This window comes from Corapipo altera, unplaced genomic scaffold (genome assembly GCF_003945725.1).
Source record: "Corapipo altera isolate COAL_440 unplaced genomic scaffold, ASM394572v1 124, whole genome shotgun sequence".
NCBI lineage: Eukaryota > Metazoa > Chordata > Aves > Passeriformes > Pipridae > Corapipo > Corapipo altera.
The window spans coordinates 526,720-545,351 of record NW_020884967.1 but is presented as its reverse complement, the minus strand read 5'-3'; the positions used below and the strand labels follow the sequence as shown (position 1 = coordinate 545,351).

Below are 18,632 nucleotides of genomic sequence, written 5' to 3'. Positions count from 1 at the left end.
AGTTGCCTTCTGGTGGGGTTTGTTGGTTGTTTCCCCAATTTAATTGGGGAAAATTAATTGTTTCCTACACTTAATATTTTTAAATTATAACCTTTTATGAAAGAAAGGAGTTCTTTTTGTAAGGGACCTGCAGTTTCTGGCTGTTTCCACTTAGGAAGAATATAAACTATGTGTGAGAATGAAAGGAAGGGCAAGTAAGAAAGGAATATTAAATGTGTGTCTTGGGAAATCTGAAACTGTGTTCTTTTGCAGGGGTTACCTGTTGGTGACATAAACAACATCTGAGAACCAGGTATAAACAGATTAAGATAAAAATTGACTTGTTTACTTTGTGTACAGTTAGACATACTCATCCTCTACCTAATTAAGCAACACAGTAGTGAAGGCTTTAAGCATATACTCAATTTTAAGGAATAAACTAATATTTTGTGTTACTATTTCTGTGCTTCCAAAACAAAAAAAGTAACTCCATTGCTCCAAGGATCTGATTTTGTTTTCCCAAAATAAAACATGGAAAGAAATGCATATAAAATACATATTCATCACTGCTTTAACTAAACTCACCCTTAACTCTGTAGTGTAAGATCTTTTGGGTGGCAGAAGATTGTGGATATCTTTGTGTGTTCATCACATGACACAACAAGACCTCAGAACCTGGCCAAGACCCTATTGCTTATAGAACCTTAAGTTCCCCATATTTTCATTTTCTGTAGCTTAATGTGTGCATATTAAATAGGTGTGCATATTTAGTTTGCATTTAAATAAATTTTCTCATTTTATCAGAGTATACAAAATGCCAGGTTTCAATTTGCAGAATTTTTTACCTTATTTATTTAAAGCTGCAAGGTCTTTCAAAAGAGGTGAGAGACTCACATTGCTGTCAATTAATGTTGACATGCAGAAATTTGTAATTTGTTATTGGCAAAACTACCATCACTGCTAAAAAATATCAGCCTAGCTAGGGAAACTTTAATATTGTGCTAAATATTCTTTTGTATAAATTGCTTTTAATTAAGGTATTCCAGAATTCTAGGAAAGATTTGAATGGGCCATATTTATGAATGGCTTCAAATTTCAGGTAATAATTGCTCATCTGTTTCACAAGCTACCATTTGACAGGCAGATTTCCTTTTAAGCCTGCACTAACCTTTGAATCAAACATTAATTTACAAAAAAACCACTAAAAAAAACCCTATGTTTTTTAAAACATTCTAAAATGTTGTTATAAACCCGCAGAAGAAATCTCACAGAGTGGTGAGGTGTCACAACGAACTATATCAACTGTATTGCTTTTTAATATAAAGAACTGCATAAATGCTCTGTTAAATCAGACTTACATATTCTTATCAATAGAGCATCATGTGAGTCCTATTTTTTTTTATTGATTGATATCAGAACCTCTCCATTTTGGGCGCCCAAAATGATACCTGAAATATCACAATTACTACAACAGGCTGAGCACCAGTTCTCTGAAAATAAACCTTCCTGACAGTACCTCATATGGGGCCCTTTCAAGCATTAGGACCTTTTTTCCCTTGATACTCCCCATAGTCTATCTACATGTATTTTTAAGATTCCTGAGAAAGGGAAAGGCTTCAAAATCAGAGGGATAGTTATGCAAATTATCCCATTATTGCCTTCTACCCAATATGAAGAAGGCAATGATTTAGGGTTGAAGTCATTCTGAGCAGCTCAAAGGAAAGAAGTCAGTCCTGCCTGACCACACACATTTTAAGCACGGGGCTGAAGAGCAGATCTAGGTGTGCATTTGGCAGCTGAAATTTCCTCAGAAAATGCCAATTCACAAAAAACAGACCCCATTTCTATGAAATTTGGATTAGGAAAGGTGTTCCAGGTTCTTGACAATAAGCAATCCACTGGAAAGTACCCAATTTAGAAATAAAAACCATAGGGGTTTTGTATTTGTTTAGGTTTTGGCTTTTTTTCCACTGTCAGTCATAGGTTTGTGTCTTTGTATGAATAAATCAGGACTTTCCCTGTTATAATTCGAAGCACACACTGGATTAATACTGAACAGGCATTCTACTGTGGTAATAAAATACTAACAGTCCAGAATAACCACTTTAAAGGCCCAATCTGCAATTTCCCTCATGAATGGAGATACTTATCTCTGGGAAGCCTAACAAATCAATCATCTGGTTTTTATTTTAGTGAATGAACCTGGCTATGACCACAATTGAGCTCTGCAGACCTGTTTTTTATTTCCCCAAATGAAAAGTGACAAAGACTGTAGCAGATCATGCTTTCTCCTGTTAATTAACTTCAGCCCTTAACCTAAGTCAGACCTTTCTCAAGATGGAAAACTATTCAATTCTTAGTTGCTTTGCTGCAATGGGGTGTAGAGAGGGAAGATAAATTGTCTATTTTCATTTTATTACACCCATCCTTTCCGACTGCTGCCTACAGCGTGTTATTGTAACACTCAGCACAGCAAAATGAGCTGCTCTCTGTTTCCTGCTCCAATGTTGAAATGCTATTACAGGCAATCATTTCCTGGATGAAAGACTTGATATTTTGGTGTTTTGTGCCCTGCTCAGCGTGGAAATGAGGGCACCTGGGGTTGTCAGAAGCAGTTCCAGTGCCTGTGGCACAGCAGGGCCCTGCCTTGACCTCTCCTGATGCTGCTGCTGCCCTCAAACACTTGGGGCTGTTGGAGGAAAAGTTATCAGGCCAAACTTCCCAAGAAAAAAAACCCATGAAAACATATCAAAAATCTCCAAGAAGCAATTTCCAAAGTGTGAACCTCAATGGCTTTTTGGGTTCCTAGCAAAAGGAAAATTTCCCCTTTAAGTCCAACAAAACTTGTGCTGCAGGTCTGAATGCCTGATGTGCAAATACTGAGGAGGTTTGTGCTGAAATAGAATGGAGAGGTCAAGCTTCCTTTTTTTCTGCAGGAGTTCTGGAATTTTATGTCCTTCTCTTGTCTGCCTTCCCTCTCTGTGTTGGGCAGACAGATGAGACTGGCTTCTCCTCTGTTTGGGCAACTTTTCTCTAAAACCTGCCTGAGGAATACACCACATTATTTTCTGAAGTGTGTGACAAGCTTGTAAACTGAGTCCTATAAATTTAAATATTCTTTTAGTGCTGGTTACACCATGATAAAAATCAGCTACTTACAGTCCTGACCGAATAAAAATCTAAAAACAGAGTTACATCTTTAAGAGTTTTACTGAGCAACTGGAATTCGCCTTTCAGTGAAGCAGCCCTTTCTTATTTTCTGTTTCAAAGCTTTCTTCATTCACTTCAGTACCTCTTCACTAGGTGTTTTGCATCTAAAAGCAGGTCGTGTCAGGAATTCAGTGTTTAGATACCTGCTTCTTCTAAGAAATTTGTTACCACATTTATTTTGTTTTTTCAGCACTGTCCTTTAACTTGTCTAGCTCTCTCTGCCCTAATGCTTCACTGCCAGTGAGTTTAGAGATAACAAATCTACTCTTTCACCATTCCTGTAAAGTTTAATCCCTCAGCCTGGAATCATAAACTAGACTCCTTATTTCCTTTTTCTTTCCTGTACATCTTTCCTGGACACGAGTGACCTATGTTACACTCAGTCTTCCAGATGGAATTATCTTTTATCTGACAACCTCTATTGCTTAATATTTGTGCAGAATCATTTAAAGTACATGCTACACAAGTAGTAGAAAATATATCCAGTGAAACTGAGAAAAAATGCCACAGAAGCCTCAAATAAAATCAGAATCTTCCTGGAATGAGAATATGTCCTATACTCTAGAAGATAAAAGGTGTGCACAGCTGATAAAAATATCAGTGATTAGCAATTAGAAAAAACCCAAACCAAAAAAACAGTCCTGATGTCCTGGCAATAGAGACATTTTTTCTGACTTTTGTTGCAGAACAGAAGAGACATTTTTTCTGACTGTTAATGCAGAACAGATTTTCAGCGGGAATTTCTCTTGTCATTGATGTTAATAGGACGCAGATCTCATTCACTTCATCTCCCTCCAGGATATAAATTAAAAAAAAAATTAAAAATAAATAAAAAATTAAAAAAAATAAATAAAAATAAAAAAAATTAAAAAACTACTGGAAATTCCTGTTTTAACAGCAAGCTAACAACACTTGCAACGACTCAGGGAGAGTATCTGCTGTACACAAAGTAATCACGCCACGGGTTTTTCTCGGGAGGTGTGAACTGCTCAAATTACCAGGACAAAAGGGGAAGGGGCAGAGTAGCTGAGTCTCAAGTGACTGCTACGTTAAGTTGGCATCTCTGTAGGTCTGATGCATTAAGAATACACACTCACGCCCAGCCGCAGCAGCAGAGGTGCTGGTAGGAGAGGAAAGAGCATTGGATAACGATACGTGACTAGGGCTAGAAATATTGGTTACATCCTGGGTCTGGCTTGTGACGGAGGACTGTCTCCTTAGAGCCCCCTGAAAGGAAGTGCCACTCTTGAAAGTATTGACTACTTCGATCTGTAACGGAGGAAAGAACGAGACAAGTTGCTTAAAGTATGGATACAGATGCATAACTGACAGGAATAATAATGAGAAACAATAAATCACACAGTTTTATACTTCAGTTGGAATAAATACTTTTTAGTGTTTTATTTTAGAAACCAGGCGATTCAAATTTTCTGTCTGGATAAAATGAAGCAGCTCCACGGGAGGCGGTGGAGCTGCATCAGTTTAAACAACCAGAAGATTTGAAGTGACAATCCTAAAAATTTAAACCGTTTTATTTATATGTAAATAAAACAAACTGGAATACTTGATATCCCCACTTTTTTTTTCCTGCTGGAATGCTTAATATAACTAATCTCCACTTCTTTTTCCTGCTGGAATATTTGATATAACTAATCTCCAATTTTTTTCCTCCTGAGAATAAAATTACGCTGTTGTTACCCTCCAGGTGTTCTTCCCGAGGGAGGAAAATTCAGTTACTCAACTGGAAATTTTTGGGGGGAGATAGGGAAGATACCCAACGAAACTTTAATATTCAAAATATGACTCCATTTTGTCTACAAACCCAAGGTTGTTCAGCACACTGGTTTGGTAAAATAAGCGTTCCAAGGTTTTATCTGACTTTTTCTATCATGAAAGTTTGTATAAGTTTAGCAGAATGATAATCAATGTTGGGTTTTTTATAACTAGAGATTTAAAAATACTCATATTTTATCTTTATACTGAGTACTTAAAATCACACAGAAAACTATGCAGAACTGGGTCTACTATTGAAGCAAACAACATTACAAATTTCTACTTGTTATTTTCATGTCTGTTGTATTCACTGTTTGATATATCCATCCTGAATACCTTCCTGAGTGCTTTTATTCATCACCACAGAAGATGAGTTAAAACCAGAGCTGAGTATTTCAAGGCATTCTTCGTCACCAGTATAATCTAATAAAATGCAGGCTTTGTGCACAAATGTAAAACCAGGGATTGGCAGGAGATTCTACTGAGGAATAAATATATCCTAAAAATCCCTACACATGGAAATGTCCCCTCTGTTCCATTAGTACAGCCAAGACGTGACAAACAGCAGTAATATCCATCAGAGGGATTCAACCAACTACTTATTTCAAGTAACCCACTGCTACTAGATCCTGCATCCCGGATTTCTGAAGATACACAGCCTAGGAAGTAGTTGGGAGAATGTAAAGTGGTGGTATATTTATCTATTAAAACAACATAAATCCAAATTTTAGCCCTCCTAAATTTCCCAAAGGGAAAGCACTATAACAAATTGGCTGTTATTTTCTGCTGTCAATTTTAGGATTAAACCAGTTGGTATGGCCGCTTTTTTACTAGTAAGGATATTTCTCTTCCCATATTCTTATCTTTGGACCTCATTGTTTAATTTCCTGGGCGTTTTTACGGGAATAATCATACCACAGGCAGCTGTAAAAGGGATCAGAGGTTACTGCTGTAAAATGGTCACACTGAACTTCTCCTACACAACTTTTTCACTGCCCCTCTATTTGAGCCCTGTTTACCACACCCATTTCAATGTGCACACTCAGGAGTTGTACAGCATTAAGCAGTCACCACAACACTTGGAGTGGTTTTGGCAGCAGAGTTACATGTCCAATAAAAAAATTGCAGTAAAAAAAAAAAAAAAGGTACAATATGAGGTGAGTTAGCATATGGAATAGGGGTACAAAGGAATCATTAACTAAGGTTCACACTGGCATCTAGAAAAAACCCCATATGGCTCAAACCATTGATTATATGGCATGTTAAATACTCACCTGAAATGCTCAGGGTACAAAAGTGTAATTAAATACAGATCTTGGGTTTTCATGACCTACCACAGGTGACAGAGCACTCTTCAAAAGAGACCATTCAAAAAAGATTTTAAAGACTCCCACTGAGAGCATGAAGTGTGTGGAAGACATAGACGATAAATCCTGAGCCAAAGGGCAATTCTAGATGTACAAATGCCTTCCTAAGAGACTGAAAGACCTCAGATCAGAGCGAAAAGATAAGGGAAGATCTGCATTTAATAGTTTCTTCAGAGAACAAGAATTACAGGCATGTAATTTAGTTGTTCTCCTGAAGAAAGTAACTACAGTTCTTCATGAATATAATTCACAGTGGGAGGATGACAACCTTTCCAGAATCTTAAAAGCTGAACATTCAAGGGCTTTATTCTGCATGAAGCCAAGAAAGAGGAGAAGAACTTGGCCCAAAAGTTTCCCTTCTCAAACAAGAAAATAACAAAGAAGAAAGAGTTCATGGAAATGAATGGTGCATTTTAAATTAAGATACAAGTGTTTAATCACAAAGGAATGTGCTTATTTAGAGTAATTCAAGTTGCTAAAAAGAAGAAAGTAAATGATAAGTCACACATCATGAAAAGCTTAAAAAGTTTCCAACACACTGTAGGATGCCATAGTATTTTGATTATAGGCCTTTAGGTGGAGGAAAAAAAAGTACTGTCCTACTTTTTAAGCTTATTTGTAAAGTTGAAATTTTTCACACCCATGTCATTTTTCTGTATGTTCTATACTCTAGAAGCTCCACATATTTTAGGTGTGCATGGCTAATAAAAATATCAGTGATTAGCAGTTAAAAAAAATAGAACGATCTCACACTGGATGGAATAATCCTGGTAGAACAAGCCTTTTTTTCTGTTTTTTAATGCAGAACTCATTTTGACAAAGCATTTCTGTTGTCACTAATGTTAATAGGACCCAGGTCTCATGCACCTCATCTCCAGCCAGGATATTAATGTTTAGAAAATCAAACCAGAAACCTTTCAGCATGAAATAAAACAGCTTCCATTCCACTTCCATGTGGCTACTGCGATGTTTTCTGTATTAAAAGCTATAAAATGAGGTGCTAGCTTTTTATCTAACTTCAGAACCACTTGCCAGGAGTGACTTTCATTGCCAGAGGGTTTGCATTAGCTCAAGAGAAAAGTTTTAATATAGAAAGGAAGGGGGAAAAATGCAATACAACACTTCTATGTATTTTTTAGCATCTGAAGAGGAAAGATCTTTGTTTAAGGAGCTGTTAACATGTCACCTGCATATTTTTCAGTTTTCCTTTTTATTCTCAAAGCATTTCTAGACACTTATGTCCCACTTGATGCAGATAAAACAAACTGAATTACAGGATGAATGAAGCAGAGGAGGAAAGAATCAGACCGGTGTCATAAAAATCTGACATTTAACTTGAAAAGTTTTCTAATCTCCACACTCCAGAAAATTTCCATTCTCAAATGTGAGGTGACAAGAGAAAATTGTCAGTGTACAATTAAAAAAGATGCAATGGTTTTTGGATGTTACTCAGATAAACTTAGTTTTGCCTCAAGTGAACCTGGTGAACTTTCCAAAGGCTGTTAGACCTGCTGAGAGAGTGTGATCAGTCTTGACTCTTCCTTCAGAATGAAGAGTTTGTGAGAACTGCAACAAAGACTTGGGACACAAAGTTGCTGAAAAGTAGCAAAGATTGAAAAGTCTAGTCTTTTATGGAACTTCAGACTGCCTCTATATCTCCCTCAAACTTGCATAACTAAGATGAGCCATGTGTGAAACTTCACATGTCAGTGGTCTTCTGAGAGAACTATCTAGTAAGGAAACACTCTTCCATTCAGAGGAGAACACACATCCATCCAGGGGATCCCTCTAGTATAGTTATAACACAACAAAACATCTGAAGGACCAAAAGTAGACAAAAAGAAAATCAGAAGTCAATAGCCAGGCCCTGACTTGGTTCTGTGCGTTTTTCCTACACATTTCTTTAAAGTAAATTGGTGCACGTCTTCATAGAAATAGGTCTGACATTTCAGTGTGAAGAATCACAGTGGAAATCCCTTCTCTAGGTTTGGACCCGCTGTTTTGAGAGAAGATGTAAAACAGAAATGTCTTTAAGACTGCAAAGTTTTGTCCATTTGGATGAGTTTTCATTGGAGCACTACAAGGGAGACCTGAAAACAAACTCCAGCACTACTGTAGATTCTTTATAACTGCTTTAGGAGTGAAGGCTTTTGTTGGGTGCTGTGGCTTTCTGTCCAATAATGACTGAATAGAGAAATAAGCAAAAATAATCTAATTTACAACACAAGATGGTGGAAACTGGTCTAATTAGGATTTGAATGATCAAACTAGTTGTGAGTCTAGGGTTTATTCCTGGTCTTACTGTCATCCTCATACAGATATAAAGTGAGGGGATGCTCTACCTTCTTCTTCCGCATCTCCAGCAGTGTATTAGGCATCAGAGGATTCTTGCAAATCCTCCAGCTCCCCAAGGATGCTACAGACATCCTCATCTTCTTCCATCAACTCTTCTTTAGCTGGCTTCCTGAGAAACGTAGTACAAGTGTATGAATTCATTGGGATGGGCCACAACACGCAGCACACGAGGATGTGCTCGAGGTCCATCCAACAGTGGGTCTAATTTGACCTGCATGGAAGTTCATCACTCTCCAGTGGACACCTTGGGACTATTTTTGAATATGTTGTCCCATTTCCTTTTTTTTTTTTTCATTATCATTCCACAAATGTGAAATGGATGTAAAAAAATCAGTCATTGAGTAAACAAAATGAGACAAAAAAAAAAATCACAGAGGTTTCTTGGCAGAGAAGCAAGAAATCCTACTGAAGGTACTTCTACAACTAAGAGCAGAAAGGAAACTAAGAAGATGGATGTTAGAAAAGGAATATAATTATTGTTCATTATGTTTTAAATAGTATAAAAGAAAAATTTATCTGTGAATTAAGTGGACAAAGATTTGCAGAACTAAAAGCAACCTCTCAGACTAGAAAAAGAACTGAAAGGATGTAATTTGGTTTTTTGTGCTTGTTTACACTCACCACAACCAGAAAGACATCCTGACAGAAATGCCAACAGACAACACTGCTCCTAGAGCCACCAGGAAGAAAAGAATGCACATTTAGAGATCATCTTTTCATAAAGATCACCATTACCTGGACACCTGTTTGTCACCTCTACACTGTGGCAATTTGAATTTTCTCTGATGAGGAGTGCTCCTGACTAAAGGAGTCGAGACACACAACCCCCAAAGCTGAAGATCCGTATTTAATCACTTACCACAGAACCTTGGGAAATTCCCAAACCCTTAATCTCTCTACCTCCAGTTTCCACCCTCTTTTATGCTCTGTGGATGCACCAAAGACACCCAACTGCCCTAATGTTTTCCATATTTTTTTCTGGAATACATCTTTTTCTCAAAAAAAAAAAAAAAGGGTGTCAAATTGTAGAGGGGAAAAAACCAGAATGTTCTGCTTATCTTGGATGACAACAAACCCCCAAATCTTCTGAAATGAAAATGCTGTTTAGAAGATTCTCTAAAGAAAAAAAAAAAATCTTAATCCTTCACCTCTTTTCTTCCTAAGCCTCACGTAAAACACTCACAGCTGATATCTGCTCTCTTCTGCAAGCCAGTAGAAATACTTGATTTTAAAAAGATCAAGCAGAGTACACCTGAGTGCAATAAAACACAATTTCACTGTAATGGAAAAAGCAAAATAACTCAAATAATTTTTTAGCACTCCAGGACAAATTTTCCTAGCTAAGGTAGTCTGTACTATATTTAGCACCATGATTCAGTGCAAAGTGGATTTTTGTATTTAGCAAAAGTTGGGGATAGATATTTCTAAGAAATCATCTGTAGCAGCCAACACATACACCTCAATATTTAATGGATTCTTAGGCCCTTCCTACCAAAAACAAATCCAGACCCACATTTTTCACTGCCTAATAAGAAAGAAAAGCAATTCCTTTTAATCATGATATATGTGTGGTGGTCCCAGAATGGAATAGATTTATTTTTTTTTAATCAAATGGTACTTCATACTTCAGACTGAACAATTTAAATTACTCTGGTATTGCAGAAATGGCAGCAACAATATATTTTTGACAAAATGAAACACTGTGTTTTAGAAAGCCTTCATAACATTATCACAGCTGATGTTTTCCAGCACTGTTTTATGTCTTGTCATCACTGGAGTAGAATATGAACGTCCATTCACAGTACCCACAAAACACATATTCCTACTTTTGCATGTTATCATTTTATGATCTTTTCAATTTACCTGTCCTGCTGTACAAACACTCCTCTGTTCAGTTCACCTGTTTTGTTTTCTGCATGTTCCTCCTCTGAGAACAGCCAAGCAAATTCACAAGGACCATCCTTCGCACACACAAACACTCTGGGGGCTTCCCTTTCGACATTATCTTGCCTTCACCTCAGATTAAGCATTTCTTTAGGGTTGTTTTTTGGGGTTTTTGTGACCATGTGGGCAATTCCTTTTAGCATACCTGGGTTTGGATTCTGTTGAGGCCTCTGAACCAGAGAATTTGTCCACGTCGAAGTTCTCTCTCCGCGTGATCGATCTCCTCAACATCTTCATTGAGTTCTTCCTCAGGGACCTCCTCCTTCTCAGTGAGCCTCCCTGCCTCCTTTAGAAATTTTAGCCTACTTGTTGGGATGGTTGCAATGACCTAAAATTATAAAAAAATACTGAAAACATAAGCCTCATTCGACAACAACAGTATAATAATATGTTCATTAAAAAAGAGCGATGATATTTTGATAAGATCAATAATCTTCCAGGACCGTTGAGTCCTAATGGTACTTTACACTCATACAACTCCATTTTAGTCCAGAAATACTTAGTTTACTGTGTAAACAATTAGCCACATTTAACCACATTGGCAATACCCAGCTGTGGAGCAAGTTGGAGGCTGGGAAAATAGCCATTTTTCTTAAAAAAAAAAACAAAAAGAAGAGAAAAGTATTTTAATGTTATGGAAAAAAAAGTTTGCAAGATTGATACTGCTGTAATTAGAGTTTGGGCATTTCTAGTGATTTATGTTAAAGGGAGTCGAAAATTCATTGCATCTCATGCCTATGAATCTTCTCACACCATGTTGGTTCATGGATTCAGCTTCCCTTTGTTTTAGCAAGTTGAAATGGGTTTCCTGGCATTTGTCAAAATTGAGGTTTCTGGACAGTGTGGAACTGACTGTCTCCCTGTTGGACTTTTTATAGGGCTGTGTCTTACTCTGTGTCCTTATTACTAAAAAATTCTGATTAGCTCGACCCCTCTTCTAATTCTGTTTGCCCACCGAAGTGGTCCTTGGAAGTAATTAATACAGGAGATAGCTAATAATCTTTAAAAATTGCAAATATTGTAGTTAGACATTGCAATAACACAATTATTTTAAATCCATTTCAGTGTTGCCCTCTTGGGCAGTCATTTTTCTCTTTGTGCTGATTTCTTTTGTTGGCTTGAATAACAAGCTGGCTCTTTAAACAAGACATTACCTGGAACATGCTGAACACTTAAAGTAAATCTCCTACAAAGTTAACTATTAGACCCACTTAGCAAAAAAGTGCTGCAATTTTCTTTTCTGTTTGTCTTCCTTTCAGCAGTTCAGAAATCACATCTCTGAAGCCCAGATATACGAAATATGAAGAGAGAATCAAGACAGTTGCAGCAAAGTTGGTGAGGACAGTTTTGGAAAACTGGAATGGGTACAGTGAAGACATGTGAAAAGGTATCAAATATTTGCAGAGTGAAAATAAACCTTTGGGTTTGCTCAGGGTCTCCCTTGAACTTCATCATCCACGAGTCCACTTTTTAAATATTAATTTTAAAGACAACAAAAGAAACATAAAAAAAAAAAAAAAAAAGAAACCAAACCAAAACCAGTTTCTGCAATACTACATGACCTTTTTAAAATGAATTTTGGGTGTTGAAAAATAAGATGCAAACTTGGAAAATTGATGAATGGATGTGACAGGAGCAAAGGCAGAAGAGGAGAAAGAAAAGCGAAGGTAAGTGCTAGTGATTTAAATACTTACTGAAAGGCTTTCAGCTCCCCAGCTTTGAAAACACTACAGAGAGAAGCTACTTGAGGCTCTTTGGGATCTGATGAAGCTGATGGTGATGAAGCACTTTCAAGCCAATACACACAGAAACAACTGTACTGGGTAGAGATTCTGTGTTCCAGAAAAAACCTCTCCCTCATGACCTCTCTCAGCCAAGATAAGACAAGATAAGATAAAATTCTTCTCTAATTCTTTTCTTAGGGTGCTTACACGGCTGTTTGCTCATCTGTTTTCCCAGACCTGCCCAGTTCAGGTAATGGCAGACTCAACAGACTGGATGCAGATTAAGGAACTAAATATTATTCCCAGAAAAAAAAATCATTGCAGCTTTAAAAAGTGATCAATAATTCTGGAAATGTAGCATGAAATATTGTAGAAAGTCTTGATTTTCAGAAATGATGAGGGCTATCTGTTAGAAAACTGCCCCTCAAAGCATCTCAGACTGACTTCCTAAAAACTATACACCTTAAATTACTTTTAAAAGTGCCAACTTTGACATCGAAACTCAAAAATCTTGATTGGTTTAGTGGTTCATAAGAACAGCAAGTTCAGGAGGTGGATTAAAAAAAAAAAGGGTAACAAATTTGGTTTGTGCTGAACTAGAATTAGTCATAGCAGGAGAGAAAAGGTTGAGCAGGAAGAAAAGTAGCATTTCTAAAGGAAAAGAAGTCCCTCTTACAGTAGAGCTCCACGAAGAGAGGACTTGGCAAACACTGTAACTCATGTAAATATGGACGAATTGCAATATTTTTAGCTTGTGTTTTTCTTTTCTGGTCACTAAATACTGACCACAAAAGAATGACATTTTTTTTTTCTGTGTATTTGCTTTCTTTTCAGCGATAAAATCATTGAGATATTCCAATATTTGTGTTAATTTAATGGCTAATATATTGCAATAAGGCTTGGGAACTAAAATGAAAACAAACGCTGATATTATTATTAGTTTTCAGAGGTTATGTAATAACCATGTATAACAAAATTTAGAAGCCAAAAAGTACATTGATCAAAGGCTATGGGAAATTCTTCACAGCTGAATGGTCTAAAAAACACAGCAAGGATTTTTTTCTTTCTCTCCCTGCTTTAGTTCCCCTCTCCAAAAGTTGGAAGTTCATATTTTCAGATCAGTTGAAAGAAAAAAGCAATCTTTCCTTTCCAAGATTATAGTTTTAGATCTTCCTCCTGCTAGATCATAACTTAAATCCCATCTTCAGGTGATAATTGCAGTAGAACCCTCTAATTGTGATGGTTTTCAGCAACATTTGAATTAAAAGCTGTTCTGATTCTGAGATGATTTCTTTAAAAACATGAGACTGAACTGCCCAAAAAGTGGGGTTTTTTTCCATAAGAGAGAAAAAAATCAGATTTGAAATCTATCATCACTTCATTACAAGTCCATCAGAACCATATCAGTGTCCAGCTGCAGTTGGCAATTTCTTCCCTCTTCCTTCATAAAGACAAACTGTTGATCTACAAGTCTCTTTATATCTGAGAGAAAAAAGTGTAACTTCACATTTTTCTTTGCTCTATCAGGTGGCATCAACTTAAATACGTTAATAATGCATTCAAAGATGAAAAAATATTATTATTAACTTTGCAATATGTGTTTACACTTAAAAGAATAATGTACTATTTTAACAATAGTGATTGTGTTTGTATTATTACTCCCAGACAGATAATCCCAACTGATTTAATGATCTCATTGATGTTTGTTTTTATATCTATGTATAATTATGTATTAGCTAATGATGACACAGGATATAGGAGAAATTTCAAATGACACATTAATTTAGCTGCATTTACTACCAGATCTATCCTTGAAGTTCTGAGAGCTGTATTTCAGTCTGTGCTACCCGTGACAGTGTGAGACATCAAGGAAATCACAGTACAGGAGGATTATGAACAATATCAAGAGCTTTGAATCTGCACGTTCCTGAATGCTCACTTACCTGACCCCATACAAGTTCTCCTAATCCAATAAATACACACCACATCCACTGGTCAAGCTGCAGGGGAGAACAGCTAAATGGTTTTCCTCCAAACTGGACAATTACTATCTACAAAGAAAATCACAAAAAAAAGGAGGTAATTTTTTTTTTTGGGGGGGGGAACCAACCAAATAAGGAAAAAAAAAAAACAAAACAACAAACAAACAAAAAAGAAGCTGCAGAATCTCAGTCACTATATAAAAAAAAAAAATCAAACCACGTGAACTTATGCACTCTGAATTAAAGGTCAGAAAAAGCCATAACACTTCAGACTAAGCTTTCTTAGCCTCATGTCTATCTAACAATGGTCAGGAAGACCAAAACAGGACTGTCTCCCTGTACTCTCCCACTTCCTGAGTGTTCTCAGCTGGGGATGTGTTGACCCTGATGTCATTTTGAAACGTCCATTGCAGAACACATTTTTCCCTCTCATTAACATTTTATTGCACAATGATAGATAGACAGAGGGTGGCAAAACCACACACCTTGGAGCAGGATAACCAACATGTAGAGAATCTGAACAGGTTTGTAATCCTCATCAGACTGAAAAGGTTTTACTAACTGAAAATCAGATATTATTGACATTTCTTGTTAGTAGTGCGGCTGCAAAACTTGACATCAAAAACCAGAGATTTAAACTGCCAGAATTTTAGTTCATGATATTAAACCCATGGTTTTGAACTAAGGATCATCACTAGCAAGTTCTACTGCCTATCACTGATGTCCTTTCTCCAATACTTATTTTTACCGAGTAGCTTCCCTTTCCTGTTTCAAACCACTGTAGCCCAGGTTCAAATAGCTCCATCCTCCTCGTTACTCCCTCCAGGAGAAAGGTCCCAATACTGAGTTTCCAGGATGCCACTGCAGAACTGAGCAACCATGTCAGGAGAGAAATAGCTCAACCCTAGGATTTCTAAAAGGTAATATCAAATAAATCAAGCACAGGAAAGACGCCAGCAAATGGATGGATACAGGAGCAAGAGGAGGAATTGGAGTTCTTACATGAGGAAAAATTACAACCTTTTGGGGAAAATGTATTACTGTAATTATGTTCATACTTGACTGGGACAACAAACTCAGGGGGTGAACATGAAGAATTGCTGTTAAGAAGAAGGATTTCTGAGAATATTGAGGAGCATTTGGCAGTGGCATTTAACAGAAGAACAGTTCAGCTTTAGGTACTTGAAGACAAATTTGTCTATTCATGTAGTGGTAAATAACTCTAAAACGCTTTGCTAGTACACTATAGAATAATTTCTTCTTTAAAACAAGTTATAATATCAACAAATAAAGATGGTTTTTATTATTGGACATGCTAATATTAATTTAAGAATTAACCTGGTTATAATGATCAAAATTTGTTTTGGATTAATAGGACAACATAACATTTTCTGTTATTAACACTTGTACCGATTGAGAAAATCTGTGAAAGCAGGTGATTTACTATTAAATGTCCCTCCTACAGCACTGAGATTTAAAATTAAAAAAAAAACCAAACCACACACCGAAAAAGCTACAAATCATTACCTGGATAGCAAATGTACCCAGTACAATAGTGCAAAAAATAGGATTTCTGAAGATGCCATCGAAGACATTCCTTTCACCGTGGATTTTCCGTGCATTGATTTCATTGAAAAGCTGCATCATGACAAAGGTGTTGAAGATGATGGTGTAATGCTCTGAAGGAGGAGAGTGAAGTGGTGCATTCCTCCCACTGTCAATCTTAAACATTTTCTCACCTGGGCATAAGACAAAACCAAAAGTTTCCACCAGAATAAATTAACCAGATTTGTATTTCCCTTGTTTACTTCAGTCGCCTTCCGTGCTCTGCTTTACCCGCTTCCTTCCTGCACCAGTGAGCAAAACACAGCTAAACTTTCTGAGCAAGAAGCTTCTCAAAATGATGACTCTTAGCTAATTACTCAGTACACCTATGAAAAGTTGTCAGTAGTACTCTTCCTCTAACCAGCAGTAATAGTTCTAAGCAGTCGGTTCCTTCTGATGCACTTAAAACCATTGACAGTATTTTTGCCATTTTCTACAGTAATTCAAAGCAGCTGCTCTTCAGCAGGTTTTACCCATTTACTAATCCAGCGTGGCATAACTTTTTATAACAATCATTCAAGGATATCAGTGATAAATAGCACAGAGGTTCATAGTTTTAAATAGATTTGGGGTTGAGCAGCATCAAGCATTGATCTTTATTTTGATAATTCCACTATCACTTCAAGATCTGATCAATAAAAAAGCAAGATGACAACCCATGATGAGTGACTGAAAAAATGAGGTAAGTTTGGAAAAGACACCTGCACCCAAGGGACCTCTTTTCTTATAGAATCACAGAATGGTTTGGGTTGGAAGGGGCCTTTAAGGATCATCTAGTCCAGTCCCCCTGCAATGGGCAAGGACATCTTTCAGTAGATCATGTTGCTCAAAGCCCCATCCAACCTGATCTTCAACACTTGCGATGATGGAACATCCACAGTGTCTCTGGGCATTCAGTTCCTGTGTCTCACCACTGCCATTGTAAAAAAATTTGTTTCCTTGTGTCCATTCAAACCTTTCCTCTTTCAGATTAAAACCAGAGCTGGACACAGTGCTCCAGGTGGGTTCTCACAAGGGGGGAGGAGAGGAAGAGAATCAAGTCCCTCGACCTACTGGCCACTCTTCTTTCGATGCAGCCCAGGATAATACTGGTTTTCTGGGCTGCAAGTGCACATTCTGTCCCATGTCCCATTTTCCATCGCCTTTCTAATACACAAAGTTCACAGATGACATCCAGTCATTGAGAGAGTAAGGATGGGGCATTCACATGGAAATGTAAATAATGAGTGAAATAAGAGTACAGAAGATTATCACAATACCACTATTTTTAATAACCAGCGTTTTGTTAATGAAAGCAAATTAAAGCTTGAACGTTTTTCTGCTCTCCCACTGGCATTATATTCAGAATTTCTGCAGAAAGAAGAAAGGTTTCCTCAGGGTTTCTCCCGAGGCTGTTAATTCTAACAGCTAAGTTACCAGGGAGTGTTTTTCTGCCTTGGGATATTCGAGCAGTTCACGTTTAAGTCACGGGGAATAATGAGCGTGTTTCCAAAGAGAGAATTCTCCTTATTGCCTTTTGACAGAAAGCAGACTGTGATATCACCAGCACGTCAGTAACACAGCATGAGACCACAACACAGACTGTGAGAGAGCAGAGGGTTTTAAGCAGACTATACATCTCCAGAGAGGGAACTAAGCACTGGAAACATTCCGCCTACTACACATAAACAACAAAGGAAAATATTAATGAAAGCAGACAGATATCTATCATAGATACACACATATATACACACAAATTACATCTATTTGCTTTCATTCCATACACAGACAAACACAAATATGTGAATATCTCCCTCAGTGAAGGCACCTGTCCTTAAGTCTCTGTTGTTGCACTGCATCACTCAATTGGCACAGAAGACCATGCTGCTATTTTGGGATGGTAGGGGTTAAATCCATAATTAGTTTTTATTTCCAAACCTCTTCCAAAAGGTGTTACAGCAAAGCTTTTAGTTTATTATGCCTTGTTGCAGAGGTTAAGATTTTTTGTATACTACAGCCTGACAGGACTAGGCAGTGACTTCTGGATTTCTGATGTGCTTGATGCCTCCAAGACATTACCGTATGTTCAAACACAAGGTATTTCTGCCACATGATAAGAAAAAAGAGAAAAACTTGATGTACTAGTCTCTACAGAAACCTACTACAAAAAAAGAAGCATTATTTGATCAAAACAGAAATAATTCTCATTAATTTGGGGTTTAATTATCAAAGCACTGAGCTTAGAACATCGTGTCACTGCAAAGCTGAGCCTGTTGGAGTTTAGAAAGGAAAAGATTATTTCCTAGGCTTATCAGAAAATTGATTGGGCTGTGTCCTTCAAAGTGTGCATGAGTTTTCCAGAGACACTCAGGAAATTAGAATAGGATGAAAAAGCTGGGTTTTCTTTGCATCTGGCTCAGTATAAAGTATTTTAAACCATAAAACTCATCAAAAAGCCATTATAACTTCCCATAAAGGTCACAGAAGTTCTCACTCCAAGATTCATATCACATGAATTACCAAGAGTTTCTACACCTGCTTTAGAGAATCTGATATTATAATTGCCTAAGGCTTGCTAGACATTCTCAAAATACACTGTGAGTGTAACAATATTACAGACCACCTCTCTTCAAAAACCTGGCAATTATTTTGGTTCAAGTAACTCCACTGCAAACCAGACCATCACCTCCTCTGAGCAGTCCAAATAAGCTGCC

The 18,632-nt window shown here is 37.1% G+C and overlaps 1 protein-coding gene across 19 annotated transcripts in view; it reads right to left on the bottom strand.

Moving 5' to 3' along the window:
- ATP2B2 (ATPase plasma membrane Ca2+ transporting 2) overlaps window positions 1–18,632 on the bottom strand; it is a 411,395-nt gene that overhangs the window by 10,216 nt on the left and 382,547 nt on the right. For 12 of the 19 annotated variants that reach the window (XM_027664917.1, XM_027664918.1, XM_027664919.1 and 9 more), the window contains 4 exons: window positions 15,862–16,073; window positions 14,296–14,403; window positions 10,774–10,956; window positions 4,372–4,458 (listed from right to left, as the gene is read on the bottom strand). In XM_027664917.1, coding sequence (XP_027520718.1) covers window positions 4,372–4,458; window positions 10,774–10,956; window positions 14,296–14,403; window positions 15,862–16,073 — 590 coding nt within the window. Of the gene's footprint in view, window positions 1–4,286; window positions 4,459–10,773; window positions 10,957–14,295; window positions 14,404–15,861; window positions 16,074–18,632 lie in introns of all 19 variants that reach the window. The other 7 variants (XM_027664929.1, XM_027664930.1, XM_027664932.1 and 4 more) reach the window with 2 other exon arrangements.